This window comes from Primulina tabacum, chromosome 6 (genome assembly GCF_025594145.1).
Source record: "Primulina tabacum isolate GXHZ01 chromosome 6, ASM2559414v2, whole genome shotgun sequence".
NCBI classification, from domain to species: Eukaryota; Viridiplantae; Streptophyta; class Magnoliopsida; order Lamiales; family Gesneriaceae; genus Primulina; species Primulina tabacum.
The window spans coordinates 2,434,277-2,459,282 of NC_134555.1; the positions used below are offsets into that span (position 1 = coordinate 2,434,277).

Sequence of the window (25,006 nt, forward strand, 5' to 3'; positions counted from 1 at the left end):
TCATACGAGTATCGCTTATTGAGGCTGGTGTGCCAGCTCGAGCATTGATTTAATAGCGATTCGTTTGATTCTGACATGTGCTCAGTGGATGGGCATTTGACCTGATACCTCTACGACATACATACATTGCATACCATATATCATTGTTTAGATACTTGTGGTATATATGATGGTTGTTCCATACGGAGCTTTGCTCACCCCCAATGGGGGCTGTTGTTGTCTTTGTGTATGGACAATGGCAGGTACTCCAGCATATCAGGAGGCCGGAGAGGGTACTTCTGGAGGGAGTCATGGTTGATTTGAGGTTTCGTGGTCTTTCTCAGTATATATGTATATGTATCTATATACCGGGGTATGTCCCGATGATATGAGTTTGTTTGTATGTATTTGATCTGAATTATGTGTGGGCTTGGTTTATATTGTGACGTGTTGAGACGAGACTATATTATATACTATTTTTAGTATTATAATTACTGTTGGCACGTTTTGGGCTCATTGTAAAGAAATTTTAAACTCGTTTTCCGCTGTAATTAGTAAACCCTAATCAAACTAATTACAGCGGAAAACGAGTTTAAAATTTCTTTACAATGAGCCCAAAACGTGTCAACTGTAATTATAATACTAAAAATAGTATATAATATAGTCTCGTCTCAACACGTCACAATATAAACCAAGCCCACACATAATTCAGATCAAATACATACAAACAAACTCATATCATCGGGACATACCCCGGTATATAGATACATATACATATATACTGGGAAAGACCACGAAACCTCAAATCAACCATGACTCCCTCCAGAAGTACCCTCTCCGGCCTCCTGATATGCTGGAGCATCTGCCATTGTCCACACACAAAGACAACAACAGCCCCCATTGGGGGTGAGCAAAGCTCCGTATGGAACAATCATCATATATACCACAAGTATCTAAACAATGATATATGGTATGCAATGCATGTATGTCGTGGAGGTATCAGGTCAAATGCCCATCCACTGAGTACATGTCAGAATCAAACGAATCGCTATCAAATCAATGCTCAAGCTGGCATACCGGCCTCAATAAGGGATACTCGTATGATAGCGTCGACGAAGCGCCATCAAATCCCAAATCTCATATCAATCGTCGGGGCCACAAATATCTATGTTTTAAGGGTCATATAATATCAAACATAGCATTGTGTTCACAAACCCCATAATCCAATCAAATCATATCAGGGTATCCAAGGATCATAGCTCAACGTGCATGTCATGTATCGAAGTATGCATCAAACGATGTGTGTTAACAAAACATTTATTTTATACATCGATATTCCAATCACAATGTCATGTATGCCACATAAACTCAATAAATAAAGCATATAGACATGTATTCTCATTCCAATCAATCAAACCAATCCAACATATATCATATAATACAGATACATGTCGTATGTTACCCGATCGCAACATACCTCAATTCTTCGTTTCCAGTTGATATAGCCTGAAGATATCGGTATAATACTTTATATACATCAATAACATACTCATTCCAATCAATAACATAATCCAAAATCATTAATATGAGTTTCAAATATCTTTTGAAACTTCAAAAATTCATATCAAATCATAATCATATCATAATTCAATTCCGACTTCGAATATGAGTTTATTGTCGGTTATTCTACTACATATAGGAATTTCAACTTCAAATACATGTTATTCCAGCACTTTGATATTTAGAGCTGCTGGAACCAGAAGAAATTTACCTTAGTCAGAAGCCCTCGACGCGACGATTCCGAATATATAATTGGTTTCGCGTTTAGACAGCGTTTCGAAGTCGATTCGAATAAAAGAAATCACTTTATCTCGTATTCTCTCGAAGTAGTCGAAGGATAAATGAAGAAGGAAAGAAGGAAATCTAATTCTTATCCTCATCTCTCTCGCATTCGGGCGGTAGAATTCTCGCGCCCGAGCACGAGACGTTCTGCCCCCGAGTTTTGTTTGTACCGCGCTCGGGCGGTCACATACCGCTCGGGCGCGGCATGTTCTGTCCAAATACCACTTGTATCGCGCTCGGGCGGTCAAAACTCAAAACTACCGCTCGGGCGCGAAGTGTTCTGCCTGAACACAAACTTTACATATCCTGGCGCTCGGGCGGTCATTTTCTACCGCCCGGGCGCCACACGTTCTGTACAAATATAAATTTTTGTACTATATTGGCGTCCGGCTTCTCCACTCGAGCTCTTACAACGTCAATTCATATTTAATATTCATTTTCTCAATTCCATTGTCATGATATACATCAAATACATAATCACATGACAATTTCATAAATTATCGATAATCACACATGATTTACGATAATATGATACACGATCCTTACAGTCTCACATGTCGAATTTTGTGAGACAGATATCTTATTTTGGTCATTCCATGAAAAATTATTACTTTTTATGCTAAGAGTACTACTTTTGATTGTGAATATGATAGGATTGACATGTCTCACAGATAAAGATTCGTGAGACCGTCTCATAAGAGATCTCTCGAAAAATTTATAATAAATCTAAAGTTAAAAATTATAGGGGAAGTTGGTGAAAAATCCCCAATCAAAACATTTCTTTGGGTTCACTCCCTTACCCACAAAATTGTGGTACTATGTCATACAAAATGTGGTACACTTCATGTGGAAATGTGGTACCAAAAAAGTACCCAGGGACTGAACACAAAAAAAAATCGACGACTGGGGACTGAAGGCCAATTTCCCGAAAACGAATAAATAATAATATTATCTAAATTAGGCAAAATTCCACTTAACCAAAATATGAGCAAAATCAATTTAATTCAAAAACAAAATTAAACCAAACTAAATTAAAATAAAATTTTTATCCTGATATAATAACTAAAACTTCTTTCAAAAAATAAAATAAATAATACTCTTCACTGCATATGGTCGAAGATGGGGGAGTATGCAATTCAAAATGATCGAAAATAGTTTGAACATAAAGTCTATGAAGTACTACAATCTATTTTCTGTATCAAGCAAGTCTACAAAGGCTGCATCTCTACATGAACTTGCTCCGCGCCATTCGACGAGGGCGAAGCTGAATCCCGAGTGTCACCAGAAACATTCATCTCTTGAACCGGAGGTGGATTTACAATTGTCATTGGCATAATAGTGTCGTCTGATAGACGTCCCTTTATTTCCCGATGCTCCTGGCACAAGGCACACCAGTGCAAGCAGCAATGCACCATGTAAGGGTTGCATGGTGAGTTCTGCATTGAACAAGAAAAAATGATCAAACATTGATCAACTTCCAATAAAGCCTCGAGTGTGTGGCATTGAGCACATAATCCAGTCACAATTTTTGATGATCGCTAAAGAGATCAATTTCCCTCGGAAAACAAGTAGCCAACAAAGAACAACTTTACAACAAACCAACTATTTGGCAGAAGAATTATAGTTGGCAACGTAAATAAGGCCATTTGTACGAAAAATATTGAAGGATAAACCAAATCATATTCAGTGCATTGAACTTGAAACAGGAATAAATATTTTTAGTACATATGAACAACATGTCCCATAAGGGGGAAAAGAGATCACCTGGAGATGGTATTTCTTTTGCAATGACCGTCGCATAAGGCCAGAATAAGTTCCACACATCCACCAGCCGAAAAGCAAACTCTCACATATTATACATGCTGTCCTAAGGTCAATAAAACCATGAAGGGCTGCCGTTGCTGGTGCAAATGCAATGCCACCCTCTACAAATACGGCATGACCAATGCAAGCCTCGGCCCATGGAGTATCTTCCATCACTTGTTCAACATTACGGCCAAACAAGACACACGGGCAGAGTAGCCCTGTCCGACCTGTTCCATGCAGAGCCAATCTTAACTTCTTGAACTACACAACTTTCTGCAACATGTACTTTGAGTAGATTATGTACTCATACCAGTACTGTAGTATAACTTCTTCTTTCATTTTTTTTGGTGGGAAACATACAAAAGAAATGATTGCGATTGAGTGCATGATCAGTTGTAAACAAAAGACAATCTTACAAGTTCGAATAACGCTGCTCTTTGTTATATTGATGAAGACGTCCATAGAGATCAATAGTTTGTTTTTCATTTCCAACATGCCATGAAATATTAATCCCCCACAAAAAAATTAACCTTTTCTAAAAAATAGCTGATAAAAGTTGTCCTTCGAGTCCAGAAATAACAATATTTTGATACTTGAAACATAAGAATGCTAAGATACCTGTTGTTTCACTTAATGATCGAGTGATGGCAATAAAAATTTAGAAATTTCACGTCTCTTTTGCATTGAACATGTATGGAACTTACAACTTTTCGTATCCTGAGAACATTCAAAAATCCCAGTACTCCAAGGTTCATCTGCAGGAGCTTGATAGCTTTCGGGCAAAGGCTGTCTGCATTCATCACACCGGACATGCAACTGCATCAGGTAGAATCCAAATTCAGACAAGACACTTGGTTGGCACAGAAACAATACTTGTGCATAACAAAATTATTTTTCTAAGCAAGTTGCAGCAAATGACCGCAGCTGGGATGGATGAAAAGTCAGCCGGATGAGAAAAGTCGAACCAATCATCGTAGTGTCCATAATTACATAAAAATAAATAACGTAAAAGCATCAAGCCATTTCCAGGGGCTCACCTGATCATCCATTTAACTTTGATTAAGTAAAAATAACGTAGAGATATGCATAAAGAACACGATATGCACAGAGAGAGAGAGAGAGAGAGAGAGAGAGAGGAGAGCCTTTGGGACGTAGATTGGTTGATTAAGCTCGCCTGGTGTAATGTCCTCGAGCGGCGCCTGATCTTTCTTCAACTTTACATACCGAGACGGATGGTTAGTTCTTCCGCCATCCTCCCAAAGATCTGAAACATACACGCAAACGGAATCAACTAGCAAAACCCACAAAGATTTGAATATAAAAGAATGGATCCATCTTCAAGTACATTATTCAGACACACGAAACAGAATGAAAAACATCACATGTACAACACATCACGCATACAAAAACACTAAACAGATGTATAAATCACTTGCCAATGTCCCGTTGCAGATATACAACTCAACGGATTTGGAGTGACTGCTGAGTTATGCAGCTCAAGTTTAATTCTATTCCTATTCTAGAAGGGATTTATTCCGTGTGAGGTCATATCCAAACCTTTAAACTATCTGTAACACAAATTTCAAAATAGGATAATTTCTTCTACAAATACAAAATTTATCTTCAACCTATCAATTTTAAATTCTACAATTAAAAAAATATTCTCTAAATATTTTTTACTATTTTATTCACAACAACTAATTTATTCAACAGAATAATATTTTTAAACACAATAATCAAAATATCAATATTAATATCTAAAATAATTTCTATGTTGATATTTACTAAAAATATTAGTGAAATAAAAATAATTAAATCTATTTTAAAAATTACTTTAAGATTTTTAAATATTTAATATTGTTATTTTAATACTTAAACTTACTAACTTAATCGAATGTAATTAATTAACTATTTTAAAAAATCACAAATTTAGTCGATTAATAAAGTTGTGAATAAATAGTCAATTAATTATTCAATTAACAATATAATTCAAAATATAAATTTAGTTACTTATTGAATAAATAAAGTTTTTAAAATAAATAGTTACAAATTTACAAATAATATAATTAAATTATTAATAATTAAACCATACGCGTATTGCAGATAAATCAAAAATGTCATTTCTTTATTCGACATGATTAAATATATTATTATTATAAATACAAAATATATTATTATCAAAGAAAAATATTTTTAAAATTTGCGATAAATCTGCTAAGATAATATCTTCTACATATCGATATCACCTCCGAAGTAATATATAACCATGCCAAAATAATATCTTCTACGTATCGATATCACCTTACAAATCATTTTTTTTAAATATCTCTCTTTTTTTATATAAATAATATAAATATAGTTGTTTTAACTTTGCCTTAATTTCATTGCTGCCCTCAAACTATTACCTATTTAATTCATCAGATTATTATTTATCGATTCGTTAGATTATTGATCGTATCATTTTGTTTGCATTTATAGGAATGCTGACTGCTGAGTGCCTGCAATATAGTTTCAAAAGTTACAAGCATCGATCTACTACAGTGGCAGAGCAAGGTTTTTATTTTTATCCGGACTACCGTCGGGCGGAGCAACACATGGCTCTGCCCGTGATCTACTAAAATGGTTTTTCACCGTATTTGATGTTCATTTACAAATGAAACAAAGGATGGCTCTCCGAGAAAAAAAAAAGAAGGCAAAAAAAAAACGCTGAAGTTTATTTCTTTTCCAAATTTATGCCTGCTATGCAATGGTTTTAAAAGAGGTAAAATGGTAAAATCGCTTCCATCATAACTTATCAGGGTATTATGGACCATTTCATGCGCCGCAATGTGTCGGGCAGTGGCTTACAAATCAATAGTGGAACTTTAAATCCGTTCTGCTCTGCGGCTCCTCGACTGCTGATGAAAAAGTTGCCAAAGCTTCTCTTTTTTCAAACAGCTGCAACAAGCCTCTCCCGATTGTTGTAGTTTCTAGACATCTCTTCCAAAGCTTCCCTTCAAATAGGCTAATGCTATGATGGATCCATAAAATGATCAAAATCCACACTTACCGAACAAGCGGGCCGCCAAAAAACAGGTTGAGCGGCGAGGCTGCCGGAAATAGATTGCCTTGCTGCTGTGCGTAGTTTCCATTAATTGAAAACTCGAGCTCAGGTAAGTTACTACAATGGCAAACTGGAGTGCCATCTTTTGATCAGAATTGATTATCAATTTCGGATAAAATAAAATCATATAAATTTTTTCACAATATTTCTTAAGATGCAAGTGTGAGTAGGTCTCTTGTGATACTGTATCACGAATCTTTATTTGTGAGATGCGTCAACCTTACCGATATTTACAATAAAAAGTAATACTCTTAGAATAAAAAATAATACTTTTTCATTGATTATTCAAATAAAGATCTGTTTCACACAAGTTTTTGCATGCAAAATACTACCATTGATTAAATTAAATTTTCTTTTTTAATTTTAATATTGATTAGGCAGAGTCTTTGTCACGTACGTAATTATTTAAGAAAATATAAATTCAAGTACGTTAATTTATATTGTAATATTTTACAATCTAAAGTCTAAACTAAACTAAAATAAAAATTTATTAGAAAATATATAGTGGAAATAAATAAATAAACAAAAAATTGTCATTATGAATAATTTCAAAATTAGATATTAGTCTGTATTACTTTAATATAGAAGTAAAAACACATCAAGACAATTTCTCTAATTTCCTAAAACGACAATTTCCCTAATTATATATCTTCATTAATTTAGTAATAATAATGTAATCTAACTATTTGAAATTAAAAAAAATCAAAATTTTAATTGAAACTCCGTGACTGCAAAGTGTTAGTTGTCCCACATCAGTTTGATAAAATATATGAGAATTGTATATATGGTCTTGGACAATCATCCCTCATTGAGCTAGCTTTTGGGGTTGAGTTATGTCAAAGTTCCAATCTTAACATGGTATCATTGTATATATGGTATTGGACAATCCTTCCCTCTTGAGCTAGCTTTTGGGGTTGAGTTAGGTTCAAGTTTCAATCTTAACATAGTATCAGAGCTCAGGTTCCACCGTTATGTGTTGGAGCGCCAATAGTTGGGTCATCCGTTCTGCCAATAATTGGGTTATTTGTAAACTTCACTGGGGATGTCAATGGGCCAAGGCGGGGGCGGGTTTGCCATCCCATTCCCATCCCCGAATTCCATCTCCACCCTCATAACCCGCCTCAATTCTCGTTTTTCGGGTTCGGGGAATCTCTAAACCCGAAACTTCGGGGATCAACTTCCCATCCCCGTCCACACCCCCGTTTCAAAAATAATAATATGGCAAGACGATGACGAATTCAAAGATTTTCTCAAACCAAAACTTATTATTATCTATTATTATTAGAGATATTATTAATATCAATATTAATAATAATAAGATTATTAATATTTTAAAAAAATAATAATATTATTATATTATTAATATTAATAATACTATTATTTATATTATTTTCGGGGCGGCTTCGAGGATTTCGGGGATGGGGATAGTAATCCCATACCCGCCCCGAATTACATCGGGGATTTTTTTAAATCCCCGAACCGGAACCAAAACCGAAAAAATCGGAGATCCCTATCCCCGTACCGGAACCAAAACCGAAAAAATCGGAGATCCCTATCCCCGTTTCGAGCTTTCCCCGCGGGGCCCCGAGGATTCCTCTTGTTTTCAACTGGTACTACTTTCTGTTCTGCTGAAGATGGACTTCGAATATATGAACCAGACCGAGTAACATATATAGGTGACAGCTCCAGCTTTGATGAACCATCACACGGTCGTATCAGATGTTGTATTGGGACTTGAGCAGGTTGACCAGTAATACTTTCCAAGGTTGAGCAGGTTGACCAGTAATACTTTCCAAGGTTGAGCAGGTTGGTCCTAAGGTAAAAAAACCAACGAGCTGAAATTCCAAAACAAAGTTGCAATGATATTAAGCAAGGTCAAAGACGGAATATGGAGATCGCCAGACTAGCAGGAAGACAAACAAAAAATAAATAAATTACGTGTCTCACTATATGGATTAATTAACAAAATAACTTTGTTCATTTATTAAAAAAAATAACTCACTCAAATGTATTTGATTTCATATTTGTAATATCAATTAAAAAAGTTATTATTAATATGACTATTTTTATACACGTTCAAAAATCGCCCGAACCAAAAAACATGACATAATTTCTATATAAAAACATATATTTATGACAAGATTGGTACATTATTCTATATAAAAAAAACATATATTTATGACAAGATTGGGACATGCATTCACGTGGTAGCCAATAGAATATGTCACACACGTCCCAATGACGCCACCTCACCGGCCAACGACAGCCAAACATTGCTCGATCCATATTACTTATATGAAAAACGATGATTTTGATGAATTAAAATAAATGAGTAACATAGATTGTACACGTGAGATTCGACTAATTAGTAACTGGTTAATTTGGCTTGTAAATGAGTTCACTTGACTGGTAAACGGATCCACTTAGACAATATATAGTTAATTTGCGAATCGTCACCTGCGTCACGAACACTCGTCAAGTGGGCGTCAGAAGGATTCCCGACGTAACCATTCCGACGCTCAAGTTAGTAAATAGTTCAAATAAAACTCAGAGAACTAAAGAATTTTTATAAAAATAAAAACATACATTGACTTGCGTGAGAGTTCCTCTATCTATAGATTTTTAGAAGTGCTTAATGGACTTTGATTTTCGCAAACACAATTCAAATTCCGATCCTCGATAACGTTAAAACTAAACAAATAACTAATCGAATTAGACTTATTAAATTGTGCTTATTCTTATTAATCAAATAAATAATTAATCGAGTTAGATTAAATAATTATATTGAGCTTATACAATCATCGTATATATGATCGTTAATAGACAGAGACACCGTTTATATGGACAACACGAACAAAAAGTGTTACATACGCTCGATTATGCGGGGCCCGCACAAAACGGAGAGAGAATACACGAAAGGGATAAAGCTCCCGCAAGATTCGCATATCCACATTGCAAATTGCGTAATTTAATTAAGGACGGCTCCTACCGAAATGACATGCTAACCCCCGCTTGGTTGGATCTTAGCGTCGAGGTCCCTAAAAATTCATTTTTTATTTAAAATTCGACCTCCTCCAATTTTATTTAAAAGTAACAAATAAGTCTATAATTAAAGATGTCCGTCCTTTCAAATTCGTATGTATCTTATATTTATCGAGTATGTCTCTTGTGATATGATTTCACGAATCTTTATCTGTGAGACGGGTCAATCCTACCGATATACACAATAAAAAATAATAAATTTTAACGGATGACCCAGATAAGAGATCCGTCTCATCACACAAGTTTTTGTCCAAATTTATACACTTTTATAATAAAAATATTTGTCGATTTGTACGACTAAGTGGTTTTTAATTTTTTTTTTCTCTCCTTTGGGGCGAGACTACACGTTGACTCCTATATCCACTCACACATGTCATCAAACTAGAGGCTCTCTATTAAGTATTAACGAAGGAAAGGGTAATTTCGAGATTCCGAAACTCCTCTAATCTTTAAGAAGAACGGTATAAACCTCAGCTATTGAAGAAAACAAAAGCTATTTCTTCTGTAACACCGAAGTCTATAAAGCTTGGAAAGAAAGAGAGACTTCAGACAGGAAAAAAGGATTACTTTTGTTATTTCGAGGTAATCCAAGGTATGCATTCCATCCCGATTCTTTGTTATTTTTATTTCTCAGATTATCTTGCGCAAATACCAAGATTTTGCAACGAAGTTCTTGAATTTTTAATTTTTTCTATTCCAAAGAGTTCACATACTTCTGTCTGAATCTAGTTCTTTATCCGTTTATTCTCTTTCGTGATATAATATTATTTTCTTGGATTGGAACCTTAAAATTCATAAAGACTCGTAAAATAGATTATTAAATTTTTTTTATATGAATATATTTTCTTAATGATTATATACATAACGATAAATCAAAAGTGTTTGAAGAAGATTTTCGACGTAGAGATTTTGGTAAATTAAATCGAGTAATATTCATTTTGACTTTATTTTAGAAATATTTTTATGTACAGATGATTAAAAAGTATATGTAATATCTTAGCAAGAATGCTTTTTAGCTAGTTAGTTTTCGTGCACGTTTCATATATAAATTTAAGAATGATTGGATTTAGGCAATTGTTTTCACATAAGCTTTTTGCAAATTACCCTTTTGAGCTGTAAATATAGCTCTGATTTATTTAAAGGACAATCGGGTGAAGTCATAGCTAGTTTACATGAAATGTATGCATCAAGATTTCAAGTTTGATCTTTTTTGGCGTGTTGGAGAGAAATTGAGGGCCGCTTTTGTGAGAATAAAGACTATTTTGTGGAGAATATTCCTGGAATTTATGTGATTCAAGCTTTATTTTCAAGTCAACATCTGATTATTATTTTTAAAAATTGTATTTCCTTTTTGATGATGCTTGTTTGAATCCTGGAGTTATTTTGTGTCTGTTTCCTAAATCTTTTGCCCACTTGGCTACTTGATCTTCTGTTTGTCGTTTTGGGATTTTAATGAAAGCTATTGTATTTAGAAATCCCATTCGATTTCTCGATAGTTTCGATAATCTCATTTTCCCAGGTTGCCTATTCTCTACCGGATACAAAGGGCAGCTGCTAAATTCCAATAATGGGTTCAATCGGAGAACCGGCTTTAGAAGTAAATTATGATAAGCCTCCAGGAATTCGATTCGTCGAGTACATTAAAAAATCTTCCGTTTCTTACAAAACACATCAGGCCATTGTTTTGATCCTGACATTTTTCGCCTATTTATCTTACCACGCTACTCGAAAAACCACCAGCATCGTGAAAAGTGCACTTGATCCCCAGTCGCCTAATGTAAACTCGAAATCGTCCTATTCATGGAGAAGGGCTTATTCTCAAAGACCATCGTATGGCATGAAGAGTTCCTATGTTCTTGGAGCTGGTTGGGAACCATTTAATGGTTCCGATGGGACGTCGTTGCTTGGTGAACTTGATGTGGCTTTCTTATTCGTTTATGCTGTCGGGATGTTCTTTTCGGGGCATGCAGGGGATAGGATGAATCTTCGAATATTTTTAACGATAGGAATGGCGGGAACTGGTTTGTTTACTTCCCTTTTTGGGGTTGGATATTGGGCGAACATCCATATTTTTTATTACTACTTGATAGTTCAAATGCTTGCGGGATTGTTTCAGTCCACCGGCTGGCCATCCGTGGTTGCAGTCGTTGGAAATTGGTTTGGGAAACGGAAGAGGGGACTTATAATGGGTATCTGGAATGCTCATACATCTCTTGGTAACATAACCGGTTCTCTAGTTGCGTCGATGATGTTGAAATACGGATGGGGTTGGTCCTTGGTGGTTCCTGGATTAGGTATAACCTTTGTGGGAATCGTTCTGTTCTTGTTTTTACCGGTTAGTCCTGAATCCGTCGGAGCCGGAGTGGATGATAGCGATGAAGTGCTCTCTCCAAGAAAAGCACTAGAGGAAATTAGAGAACCCCTCTTGAGATTGAAGTCGGAGGAGAAAGGATCCGCCGTTGGATTCCTAGAAGCATGGAAGATTCCCGGGGTCGCCCCATTTGCTCTGTGCCTTTTCTTTGCAAAACTTGTGGCTTACACATTCCTTTACTGGCTTCCGTTTTACATCAGCCACACAGGTGAATTGATCTTCTTGCATTCGATCCAGTTTATTTTGTGCATTTAATTGTAGAAACGCAAATATTCAAACCATTCTTGAACTTAACATGATACCGTGATACTGCAGCTGTCGAGGGCAGATACTTAACGAATGAGGAAGCTGGAAACTTGTCGACACTCTTTGATGTCGGGGGCGTGATCGGAGGGATATTAGCTGGCCACATATCTGATCGTCTTGGTGCTAGAGCAATAACAGCCGCTAGCTTCATGTATGGTGCGATACCAGTTCTGTTTCTTTACAGAAACTACGGGCATGTGTCCATGGTATTAAACATCATACTTATGTTCATTACTGGGTTATTTGTAAACGGGCCTTATGCTCTTATAACAACGGCTGTTTCGGCTGATCTGGGGACACATAGCTCATTGAAAGGCAATGCACGGGCGTTGGCTACGGTGACTGCTATCATTGATGGAACCGGATCGATTGGAGCAGCATTAGGACCACTTCTGACGGGGTATGTATCAGCTCAGAGCTGGAGTGCTGTTTTTACAATGCTGATGGGTTCAGCTCTGGTAGCCGGTTTGCTCCTTACAAAGCTTGTGGTTTCGGAGGTGACCACAAAGATTCAAGAATCAAGGGCACGAGAGATTCCGAGATCAAGTCCTCCACCTTTGGAAGTGTGATGATCGATCGAGAATGATTTGTAGATTTGGATTTTTTTGTGTGCTCAAAAATGAGATAAGCATCCCCGTTGCGAGATAAATGAAAAGGGCGAGTGGCTTTGAGTTTGAGATTCTTGATTGTATAATATGTTTTGTACAAATGAAATCAGTTTCAATCACATTTATATTATATAATTTCTTGAAATGTAAAATTGTATCTTCTCTCGATTTTTATGGTAATGCACTCTTTGTAAACTTGAATTGCCACTACCTATGTCACAATGCTGCTCTTAGTGCCACTCTACAAATCTTCTTGTTGGATTTAAGGATATTGCTACGAGTTTAGGTATTTAATTTCTTGTTCATTTTTTTTTTCTCTCATCGGCTATCATTCAACTTTCGATAATTTCAAAATTAAATTATTTTTTTGCACTACTAAATATTTAGAGTGACAGTGTTTATTGAAACAATGCTATTCAATTATAATTATAAACTAACGAATTTTTTCAAGCATGTGATTTTTTTTGGGTATCTATAATTTAGAGAGAAAAAGTCATCTAAACATGAGGAAACAGGCGATGAAAACAATAATTGGGAATACATAAAGAATAGCACTGGACCATCTCTAAATGACATGCTCTGAGAAAATGCTTTGAACATAAACTTACAGAAACAAGGCATGAAATATGTCTGATAAATTTTTTAAAAAAATTTAGGAAATATTTCTATGGACTGAACCAGTTATACCCATCTCTGCAACAACAAAAGAAAACCTAAAGTTTCTTCTTCGGGTTCCAATACTTTAAAGTTTTACTCCAACAGTTGGTAACTTTATCGTACAAGGGGAAGCACGATAAAGTATACCAGGAACAGAATAAAATGCAGCTTTGAAGATGCATGAACAACCCCGGAGGAGGACGTTTTCTGAGGCCTGCAAATAACAAGAATAAAAGTTATGAATCAGCATCTGTGAAAAAGAGTCGGATTTTCCTGGTTGGCAGTTTTCACTACTCAGTCCAAAATATAGCAATAATAACAAGTTGGATTTTTTCTAGACTTGCTTCTTTTTTTTCATGTGTTTTTTTTGGGAGTGTGTAGATGTGTAATGTGACGTTAGTTTACTTTTGCATATGGCTGAGGGCACCACAAAAGAGTGCATTATCAGGTACAGGGAATTCTGTTTTGTTGGCAGTATCTTCAGGATTGATGATTCTCATATATGTTTCTTGGCCAAGATACCATCTATCAAGATTGTCTGTTCTAAGATTCCAGACGCCAACGTTGTCAAGAGACACGTAGACTGCAGTCCACCCTCCAGCAAAAACCTTAAATTGAACGAGAGTTACAATGAGGAATCTGAAATTATAATTCAAGCTCCAGCTTTTCCTTTGTGCACAAAATAAATAACTAAAGCTAAAAAATACCATATACTTCATACCTGAACAGTTGATCGAGATATTGCATCCCATTTATTGTATGAGCCTCTATTGTTTTCAGACCATTCACCAAAGCCCATCCTGCATTTCGGTAATAATATACTTTAAGTGTCACAGTCCAAGAATAGACTTATATTCTCAATGAAAACCTTGTGAGATGGGATTTAGATCATACCCGACCACAAAGAATGAGTAACCGGCAAGGTGAAAGCTCTGCACGATTGTGTCATTATTCTGCAAAATGATTTCTATGAATCCCTTGTAGCTAGCATTGATAATTGATGTGTCCCGAATGAGTGGTCTATCGAGTGGCTTATTGGGGAAATCAAGCTTATAACCACCCTTCACATTATATACATCTGCTAGTCGTATTGGTGTACTGGGATTGACAAATGAAATCCCATTATATGCAGCTCGTAGTTTCCCATTAATCATTGTTGGTGGCAGATTCTGGAGCACATAAACGTCAGTGACATTGATTGAACCATAATGGAAGGAACCCTGTGGATTAGGACGAGCTCCGCTAGCAGTTCCGTTTTGCCTGAATGTAAATATAAACACATCAATCACGGGAGAATAAAAAGCAAAGAACGGTTATTAACATGTGAGAAATTATAATGAAACAAGAGGACATCGCAGATTAAAGAAGTGTAATTGCTTGTCAAAATCTAGAGCAAAAAATTAGTTCAATTGGTCTGCTGCTGCTATGTCAGAAATCATATACATTCGAGCCAAAAGAATAGTAAACTACACGTACCTGATGGACATGGCCTGATTCATTGAATATGACTTGTCGTAAAAATCATTCGGGGGATCTGGAAGTGGACCAGCAACTTTTCCTTTTGAGTTTGAATAATGCAAAACCGCTACACCAGTTACTCTTTGCCAGAGAGATTCATTCACCATCCTCGCACTTGCTACTATGTAATAATCACTGCTTGCATTCTGATCCATTGTAACCAAAAAAGTATAAGATTGCCCAACATGGATATCTAAGCTAGAGTAGTTCTGCTGCGACGTGTAATAACCCTCAGTTTCGACCAGAAGTAAATTATGGTTCTGAATCCGAAAATTCAAACAAGTAGAGACTCCAACGTTATGCACCCGAACTCGATAAGTTTTGCCTGCAGTTTCCATAAGAAAACAATATTATATTAATAAACAAAATCCAAGAAGCCAAGTACTAAATTATAATACCTTGGCACGGAATATTCCCCTTTCTAGCACTGTATAATGATTTTATTAAAAGACTTTTAACTATGTTAGTTACAGAACTTCATAGGATAATCGAAGAAACAGTCTATACAATGAAAAAAATATTTTATTATTAACTAGCAATTACAAGAATTTCCCAAGGATCATTTGATTAAATCAAGAAATTCACTTTTACCTGGATCAACATTGATCGTCTCATATTCTATTCCATCCAGAACCAGCGTTGTATTGTATCTATATGGCCCCTTTCCATTGATAAGAACTCCATCTGGCATACCCAATTCTTGACCATTATCAAGGGCATTCCTTAAAGCCTAAAATTGTTTGCACAAACAACATTCAAAGACATTAAATTCTACAATAGAATAAGCACTGAATTAGCATCAACGCCAAAAAACATCAAACTATATGAGTGTACCTACCGTATGATTTCGGGTGTACCAATCACCAATCGAGATGACTATATCCCCGTCAGGGGTATTAAACGGGATCGCAATAATGTCACGATTCATGATGACAAAGGGACCAAATCCACCAGATGCTCTCTGCATGTTTAGAGATGGGAAGTAAAAGAAACTACCAATCTGATCTTTGACCTGAAACTTATAAGTCCAGTTCCAGTTGGCGGGGATTGGGCAATTTGTGCCAAGAACCCCATCTTGCCAAGAAACGCGGCGCATCTGGATCCCAGACCTGCAGAAACATTACGTCCAAATATAATTTAAAAACATACCAGCAAAGTCTGTCTTAATTGCGAAAGCAATAACTAGAAGAATTTGTGTCTATACTCCATAAAAGCGTACCATGTTATTAGCAGATCTTCATCCAATTTGTTCTTCACATTTACGACAACATTGTAGTTAGTTGTGACATTAATAACAGGACCAGGGAACTTCCCATTAACTGCTATAACCTGCAAAATACAATGAGTAACATATTTTACCATTTCGACTGCAAAATGCTCAAACACGCCAACACAAATCTCCATTGCAAGTTCATTTATTTTCAGTCAGAAAATAAAATCAATCAATCAATCAACCGCAAAAGCAACTGCACGCGAACATTCGAAAGAAGGAGAAATATTTTTAAAATTCGACCCGTTATGAACTTTTCGGATCATGAAGCCATCCTCTCAACGTTCAACATAAAATTTGTACGTGCTAAATTTGAAATTGAAATACTGAAAAAACCCACCAAAACAGAAAAAAGATCAAGGGAAAAACAGATAGAGATGAGAAAAAAATCATTCACCACCACCCCACCAGCCAACTCCATTTCTCGATTTCGTCTACATCTACGCACACATCCCACTTCCATAAAAACAAACACGCAGAGATGGAAGAAGAAAAACCAGAATGATCACCGAATCCACGCCATAAATTAAACAAAAAAAAACAGATGGAACGGTCATTTTCACCTGTTGAGGAACACCAAGTGGAGACGCGGTGATATACGAGTACTCCAACTCAAAGTTGGCATATGGATCGGCACTCAAACAGAGACCAAAAAGCAAAGCAACAGAAATCCAACCCAACAAAGCAACAGTTCCCATCACTCAACCAATTTCTTTATACAAACCAGTCGACTCCCAAAAGCGTCAGCCAATCTCTCGAACAGAGTCTGGGTATATGCAGATTACATATATGGAGAAAGGGAAAATGTGCTTCAACTTCCTCTTCTTCGCCGAAAGGAAGAAAATGCAAGGAAACAAGACGGCTCCGCTGTGAGATTTGTCTGTCTCTCTCTCTCACTGTCTCTCTCACCCTAAAATGCTGCTTTTTATAAAATTTTCTTTTTATGTGTTGTACAAATGGCTGGCGTGATGTGCGTCTAATTCCACCCATTACCTTTTTGACCGGTTTAATGTTAATTAATTTTATTTCCAAGTAAGTAATTGATGTCGACTTAAATCTTTGATAAATTTTGAATTTTTATATTTATATATATTGTGATGTGATACACATTTAATATTATAACTTAAATATTTCTTCCGGAGATTGACTTTTAATACAATTATAATAAAATATCATATACACTAGTAATTTTGCACACGCGATGCGTGTGTACAATTTTTTTTATCATTATCGGTGGACTAAAATGTAATTTGACAATTTATGAAGTGACTAAATTGATATTTGAATCGTTAAAATAACAAAAATATATAAATAAAAGTGTATGTTGAAATTTAAAAAAAAAACAAAATAACAAAAAACAAATGTGTAATATTAGTATCACATAAGGGTAAAATTGAAAGAAAAAATTGATGTCTTCTTAAGTAGTTATTATTACTGTGCTCAATTTTAATAAAATAGAATAGATAATAAAAATAAATAAATAAATACAGATAAAATTGAAGGCAATAGCAACCGGTTGCAGCCGGTTGTACTTTCAAGTCAACATAAAAGCAACGGCGCCTCGATTTGTCACAACGCTTTCATATGCGGATCGGTTAGGCCCCACTTCCCGCAATACGTACGAACAAATTTCATGTGGTCCCCACTCCCCATATTTATTTTTTTGATAAAAAAACTATTTTTCCTGTTTTTTGATATTTTATTTTTATTATTTTGTAATATTCAACTTATTATGAATTATTATTTGATTAATTATCGAATACTTTATCTATTTTTTATATTTCATTTGATATTCTATAATTATATGTACACTACTAAATGGAGCAGATGGACTAAATTTGGTCTTATTTGCTTGGCTAATAGGATAAGACAGAAATGTTTGCATATATAAAAATCAATCATATTTACTGATTGGAATGAGTGAGAGTGTGATTGATTCTACTAGTATTTTTTTTTGGGTGAATATGTAGCATAAGATGTACTTGACTCGCTGTGATTTATCTGATTAACATGATTTACAAGTTATTGTGTTAATCACGTAAATTTTATTTAGTGTGTTAGGTTAAGCATGCATTAGTGATAGTATTACTGAGATGAGTGACATCCAGGAAGTTTTCGTGCGTCAAACTGTTGATGTTGCTCCGTTTGATCTGGTTGGCTAGATGAGTCGTAAAAAATTGACGTCATATCTTAACGGATAATTAGAGAAATAGTAAAATTGATCTACAAGGGATGAGACGACACTAACACATAGATAGACACCTCCTCGGACTCATAGACCTAACATCTCAACTCATTAGTATTCAAGTAGATGATGCACTATACGTTGTCACGAGCGTTAACAATAAAAAAAACATAACAAAATTATTGGTCTAAACAAAAATTGAAGTTTTAGAGATAATGTTTGACAAAAACTTATGTGAGACGGTCTCGCATGTCGTATTTTGTGAAACGAGTCTCTTATTTGGTCATTCATGAAAAAATGTTATTTTTTATGTTAAGAGTATTATTTTTTATTATGAATATCGGTACGGTTGACCCGTCTCACATATAAAGATTCGTGAGACCGTATCACAAGATATCTACTCATAATATTTAACGTAAATATTTTTATATGGTATTCAAATTTTTTAAAATAAAATTTTTATTTTAATGTTTACAATAATTTCTGTATCATTTGCCACCAAAAGCCCATTTTTCCCTCGTTCGACTGAAATAAGTCAGACAGAGTTAGTGGGGTATATATATTTTTCTCGAAATAATTTAATTAAATATAATCAAATAGCATTGGCCACTTCGGAGTCAAACTGTATCCACATGCAAAGATATATTGATACACTATTTTATTACGCAATCGCAGTGGATCCTTAGACTACAATTTTTAATATATTTTAGTAAAATTAAACAACTTAGTTACAACTAGGAGGACAGCTAATATTACGAAATTTTTATTTCACAATTATTGTAATTGCATCAATTAACATTTAGTAATTAAAAAATTTAGACAATATTATTTATATTACGCCGAAAAAAAAAAAACAATTTTTGTATGAGACGCACTCAATTTCTGAAAAATATATTATATAGGAAATCTGATTGAGTTTAAATGAGAAAAGCTATAAAAAAAATTTGATTTCCACCATTTCATAAAATCCAACAATTAATTTATGACAAAAACTTGCGTGAGACGGTCTCACATGTCTTATTTTGTGAGACGGATCTCTTATTTGGGTCATCCATGAAAAAATATTGTTTTTTATGCTAAGAGTATTACTTTTTTATTGTGAATATCGGTAGGGTTGATCCATCTCACAGATAAAGATTCGTAAGACTGTCTCATAAAAAACATACTCTGAATTTACAAATTTAAGTGTACTAATTAATAATTAGGTGTGTGTATAATATTAATAATAATATCAGCATACTTAAATTTGATAATTATATATTTATAAAAAAGAGCATAACAAGAAAGTCAAGATACGACGTAAATCAAAGTTTTTACTAATTTCATCAGTGCGATTATAAATTTTGTTTCATATTGTTGGTATTTAAATGTAGCGTATTTAAAACATGAGTAGTTCTCTTGTGAGACGGTCTCACGAATCTTTATTCGTGAGACGGATGAACTCTATCGATATTCACAATAAAAAGTAATAATCTTAGCATAAAAAGTAATATTTTTTCGTGAATGACTCAAATAAGAGACCCGTCTCACAAAATACGACCCGTGTGACCGTCTCACACAATTTTTTGTCTTAAAACATAAGGAAGATTATATAAAGATTTTGTGAAAAATGGAAGGATTAATTGAAACTATTGAGAAATTATACCAACAAATTTGGATTTCTAGCTTAATAGGTCTCATTTCTCGTTATAATGACTCGAATTTGAGTCTAATTAATTAATTAATTAAAAAATAGAGCACTTTTTCCCTAAAATAAAAAATTACAAAATAGATCACTTTAAAAGAGGTGATGTGAACCTAACAAGAAGAAGCTTTACGTGATTTGAGCCGACAAATTGGTATTCAATTATAGGAACTCATTTAGGAAGGATTAACTCTGTCATTATTATTTATTTATTTTATTTTATTTTATTTTATTTAGGAAACGCTGTCATCATTTGACTTTTAAATATTTTTAGTTAATTTTCTATAAAGATAATAATTAAATGAAAGCAAACACTCCCTCAAAGCCACTGAATATTGTCACGACATATCTACAAATATATTAAAATTAAAATATGTAATTTAAGTTTTTTTTACATATTTAAGTGTAATGATACTAAGGAAACATTTTTGTACTTTAGTTTTATTCTGTTGTCGTTTAGTTTTTTCTATAATAATATAAATGATACGATGTGAAAGTGGTTTTTAGAAAGGGAAAAAAATTGCTGCTTTGGAGACAAAATAGTCACGAATATATTAGGTTAGTACTGATCTCTTTGTCTCAATTATTTAAGCTGTTTTTTTTTTTCGATTGTCTTAAATATTTATTTCCATATTTAGTAGTATTTTTTTTCTTGTTTTTTTCTTGATTAATATCCAAATCAGTTCGGAAATCCCACTAAGATAGTCACTTTCAATGCAATAAATATTACTTTAGTTGATTTTAATTAGTTTGAGTTTAATATAATCCCAAAACCCAAAGAATTGATGTAGAAAGCTAATAAAACTCCAGATTAAAATATAGAAGCTACGAATTAATATATTATAGTTTGACAAAAACTCGTGTGAGACGGTCTCATGAGTCGTAATTTGTGAGACGGTCTCATATTTTGGGTCATTCATTAAAAAATATACTTTTTATACTAAGATTATTACTTTTTATTGTGAATATCGGTAGGATTGGCATGTCTCACAAATAAAGATCCGTGAGACCGTATCATAAGAGACATACTTTTATAGTTTTGATATGATGTTCATCTACTGTGTTCATCCTTCGTGTCCACCGCTGAAGTGACACTCACTTATTAGATGTGATGAAACATAGTCAAAATTGGATATCTAATAAGTAATTGTCAGTTCAACGGTTGACATAGAGATGAGCACGGGAGATCAAAAACATGGTTTTAAAGCAATGGATGCTTCGATACTGCCGAACAGCTAATTAAACAATATACAAGAGGTTCTATTTAAGGCCTTGGATCTTGTCTCCGAGTACGAAATCGAAAAATAAACATAGCCAGAGATGCAATTTTATATTGTTAGTTAACTAGAAAGAAAGAAAGAAAGAAAGAAAAAGAAATCGTATATAGGCTTCAATGTTAATCGTTTTAAATTCAAAGGATAAATCAAAAGACCTGAAATTTTAGCCTAAGATACTCTTTACATTATAGAAAAGTGAGTTAAAAAATTTTGGGATTTAAAGAATACAGTTTGTGAAATAGTTAAAAGTTTTGATTGGGATTTCATTTGTATTTTAATCACAAGTAGTGATAAATAATTGAATTATTTGTTCTGAAGTTTATCCAAAAAATTGAAATTATTTTATTTTGATATAAATTTCGAAATTTGATATGATGTGTAATAGAGTGATAGTTATAATGACCAAATTTGAACGGAAAAAAGAAAATTGAAATATAGGATAATTAGTAAGCACATTTTAAATAACCAACTTCACATGTCAGGCTGTATTCAGTTAAAAATTTGATTGGATATTTTTTCAGAAACAAGTTAAGATGAATTTTGGATTACAGAAACAAGTTAAACAAATTATATTTTTATAATTACAAAACTCTCACATGCGCACGTGGGGTCCCTGATTTTTGGCAAATTTTGTAGTTAATTTGCTTTGTGTTTCTCCAACCATTCTCCAAGTCAACAAAAGAATTAGCCATAATCACAGTAACTATTTATTTGAAAGAAGATGATGATTGACGAGAATAAAATGATGTCAACATTTAAACCAAATACCCAAATTTCCTTTCTTGAAAATGAGATATGAATTTCAAGATTGTAACATTAAATTTTGAACAGAGTGCAGTAATGATGTAAAAGGAAGAAGTCTAAGAATCAGCAATGGTAACTTCAACCTCTACACCAGGCTCAATAGTGATTGAAGTAATCTGCTTAACGACATCTGGGGAGCTGAAAAGGTCAATCACGCGCTTCTGAACTCGGAGCTCAAATCGATCCCATGTATTAGTACCTAAGGCAGAATAAACAGAACAGGATTTGAGAACCATATTATCAAAACCAAGAATATAGTGTCACCAGATGATTATAAAGAAATAAGACACATTTGTTCTGACCAGGAACGATAATATTACCTGCATCAATTCCCCCTAAACATATTAAAATGTTTATATTTATCTTGCTTTAGGAAATGTACTTTTCAGAAGAAAAGTTTGAGTCAGTTGGCAGAACTTCAATCCCTATCATGTATATGTATCCAATAATGCTATCAATAGACACCTCCTAGAAAGCAACTAAATTGTAATATCAAGGAAAGTTATGGTTTTAAATTAAGGACATGCAACTTTTATCGATAAATATGTTGGAACAATAATAAAAGCGTGTGAACAAAAGGCAAGAATCAAACATTCGCTCAAAAAATGATGTTCAACAGTTCAGACTTCAAATATGTTGGAACAATAATAAAAAAGATGAAAATATCAATGATATTCGATGAACCTACCTACAAATAATGAACTGTCTTGGCTACAAAACAATATTTACAATATTGAAAATTGGAATTCGCTAAGGCATGCAAAAGTAACCTGCTTTTTAACCATGAAGACTCCGTCAATATCTCTCAATAATCTCATTTACAATTCAATCAAAGTAGAAGAATTACAAACTGACGATGCCAATAACAGCATGCATGCGTTAAGCTAACCCATATATACATACAAAACTTGCGTCAATTTTATTAACGATCATGGAATTAAAAAATTTCTAATACTTGTTTAATATCGATACCTTCACCGCATGGTGACTTCCTAGTGGTGATGTGAAGAACCTTAGTAGGAAATCTCACGGGTCCCTTGACCCTTAGCTTTTTGTCCCTAGCGCCACGTACCAAATCAGCACATAGTGTCAATGAAGCTCAAATTAACATAGATCGGACAGAAACTGAAAATTCAAATAAGGGCGAAGCGTGACTGCGTGATGATCTATCCATCTTCTTGAACATAATTCTCATCAAGGATGGTCTGATGACTTCTACACGGGGATTGGTTTATTTAAGGCAGACAAACTTGCACTTTTGGCACAATTGCTTATCAATTTTTTCATTTTTCTTTAAAAAATTTATGGAATGCCCTTGATTTTCAAAAGCAATTCCAATATTGAACCAGTAAGCCAAGACAGAACAGTGTAAAATGTCAATTAAAACTACCCTTATTTTCATGTTGCTGATACGAAATATAGATAGATGGTTCGAAAAAAAAAAAACAAAATTGTTTGCCAAACAAATCAGAAATGACCACCACCTTAATACCTTTTACAGCACGCATAATTAATATGAACTTCGAAACGCAAATCGTTTAAATTTCAGCTGATTAACAGAATAAGGAACGATATTTTTTTAAAAAAGCCAAACTTAATACAACATTATAACAGGACGAAACTCCATTAAGGACAAAATCGTACACCTTTCTCGAGGTTTTTAACGTTCTTCGAAGAAAGAGTGATACGGATTTTATGAATTTGTTCCTGAGGCTCTTCGAGCCCCGGCTTCCTCGGCTTCATTGCTGCATACGCCATTATTTTCCTCGTCTATCACTCTGCTTCCAGTGATCTTTCTCTTGAAAAAAAATCAGAAAAAGATCAGTATAATTGAAACTATATTTACCAATCAGAGTAATTGATGTTCGAATGCTACCGGAATCGGATATAGCGCCGGATAAGATGAAATCGAGAGATTTTCTGATTTCCCAGCAGATACAAGAGAAGCTCAGCCTAGAGAAGCATGAACAAGAAAGTGAAACCCTATATTAAGTGGGTACTCTCCTACAGGCCCAGTTATATGGGCCTCACAACCCAAAATTTTACTCAAATTATTATTATTATTAATTTAATTACGTACATAAATTATTGTGGATATATATTAATAAAAATCAATATTTTAAACCAATGGTACATTTAAAAATGAAATAAACTCCAATTTTATCTCAAATAGTTAAAAATATTGACAAAAACTTGCGTGAGATGGTCTCACGGGTCGTATTTTACGAGACACATATCTTATCTGGTCATCCATGAAAAATTATTACTTTTTATGCTAAAAGTATTATTTTTTTTGTGAATATCGATAGGATTGACACATCTCACAGATAATGATTCGTGAGACCGTCACATACGAGACCTACTCAAAAATAAAACAATAGGACCAATTGTACGATGAATTAATTTAAATTATTTAATTATAAATGATACGTTCAATAGTAATTTAGTTATTCAATGAACTGGTCGTATCGATATAATCATGTGCTGTTCTTAGATTGATTGATTTTTTGTAATGATTTGAAATATATATTTTAAATTACACTTATTAATATAA

At 34.1% G+C, this 25,006-nt stretch overlaps 4 protein-coding genes across 5 annotated transcripts; 1 reads left to right on the forward strand and 3 right to left on the reverse strand.

Annotated features, from left to right (window-relative positions):
- Window positions 1-2,919: 2,919 nt before the first annotated feature.
- On the reverse strand, window positions 2,920-4,675 carry LOC142547994 (cell number regulator 6-like). The gene is made up of 3 exons (XM_075656368.1): window positions 4,332-4,675; window positions 3,586-3,854; window positions 2,920-3,257 (listed from the first exon to the last, which is right to left on the reverse strand). Exons 1-3 carry the CDS (start codon window positions 4,447-4,449, stop codon window positions 3,030-3,032), a joined length of 615 nt encoding a protein of 204 aa, XP_075512483.1. The 5' UTR covers window positions 4,450-4,675; the 3' UTR covers window positions 2,920-3,029.
- Window positions 4,676-10,234: 5,559 nt separating this feature from the next.
- Window positions 10,235-13,223, forward strand: LOC142548657 (putative glycerol-3-phosphate transporter 1). Its single transcript, XM_075657116.1, has 3 exons — window positions 10,235-10,364; window positions 11,292-12,351; window positions 12,459-13,223. The coding sequence occupies exons 2-3, from the start codon at window positions 11,340-11,342 to the stop codon at window positions 13,016-13,018; spliced, it is 1,572 nt and encodes a 523-aa protein (XP_075513231.1). The 5' UTR covers window positions 10,235-10,364; window positions 11,292-11,339; the 3' UTR covers window positions 13,019-13,223.
- Window positions 13,224-13,574: 351 nt separating this feature from the next.
- LOC142548658 (monocopper oxidase-like protein SKU5) lies at window positions 13,575-17,412 on the reverse strand. Its single transcript, XM_075657117.1, has 9 exons — window positions 17,066-17,412; window positions 16,452-16,561; window positions 16,071-16,341; window positions 15,824-15,962; window positions 15,191-15,557; window positions 14,609-14,974; window positions 14,436-14,514; window positions 14,120-14,322; window positions 13,575-13,928 (listed from the first exon to the last, which is right to left on the reverse strand). Exons 1-9 carry the CDS (start codon window positions 17,198-17,200, stop codon window positions 13,829-13,831), a joined length of 1,770 nt encoding a protein of 589 aa, XP_075513232.1. The 5' UTR covers window positions 17,201-17,412; the 3' UTR covers window positions 13,575-13,828.
- A 4,990-nt stretch (window positions 17,413-22,402) lies between these two features.
- LOC142548660 (small ribosomal subunit protein uS10y-like) lies at window positions 22,403-24,484 on the reverse strand. 2 transcript variants are annotated; one of them, XM_075657118.1, is made up of 4 exons: window positions 24,329-24,484; window positions 24,099-24,250; window positions 23,425-23,538; window positions 22,403-22,651 (listed from the first exon to the last, which is right to left on the reverse strand). In XM_075657118.1, the coding sequence occupies exons 2-4, from the start codon at window positions 24,208-24,210 to the stop codon at window positions 22,509-22,511; spliced, it is 369 nt and encodes a 122-aa protein (XP_075513233.1). In that variant the 5' UTR covers window positions 24,211-24,250; window positions 24,329-24,484; the 3' UTR covers window positions 22,403-22,508. The 2 variants fall into 2 exon arrangements, with proteins under 2 accessions (XP_075513233.1, XP_075513234.1); XM_075657119.1 differs by having other exon boundaries at window positions 24,099-24,244; window positions 24,329-24,450.
- Between the last annotated feature and the right edge of the window lie 522 nt (window positions 24,485-25,006).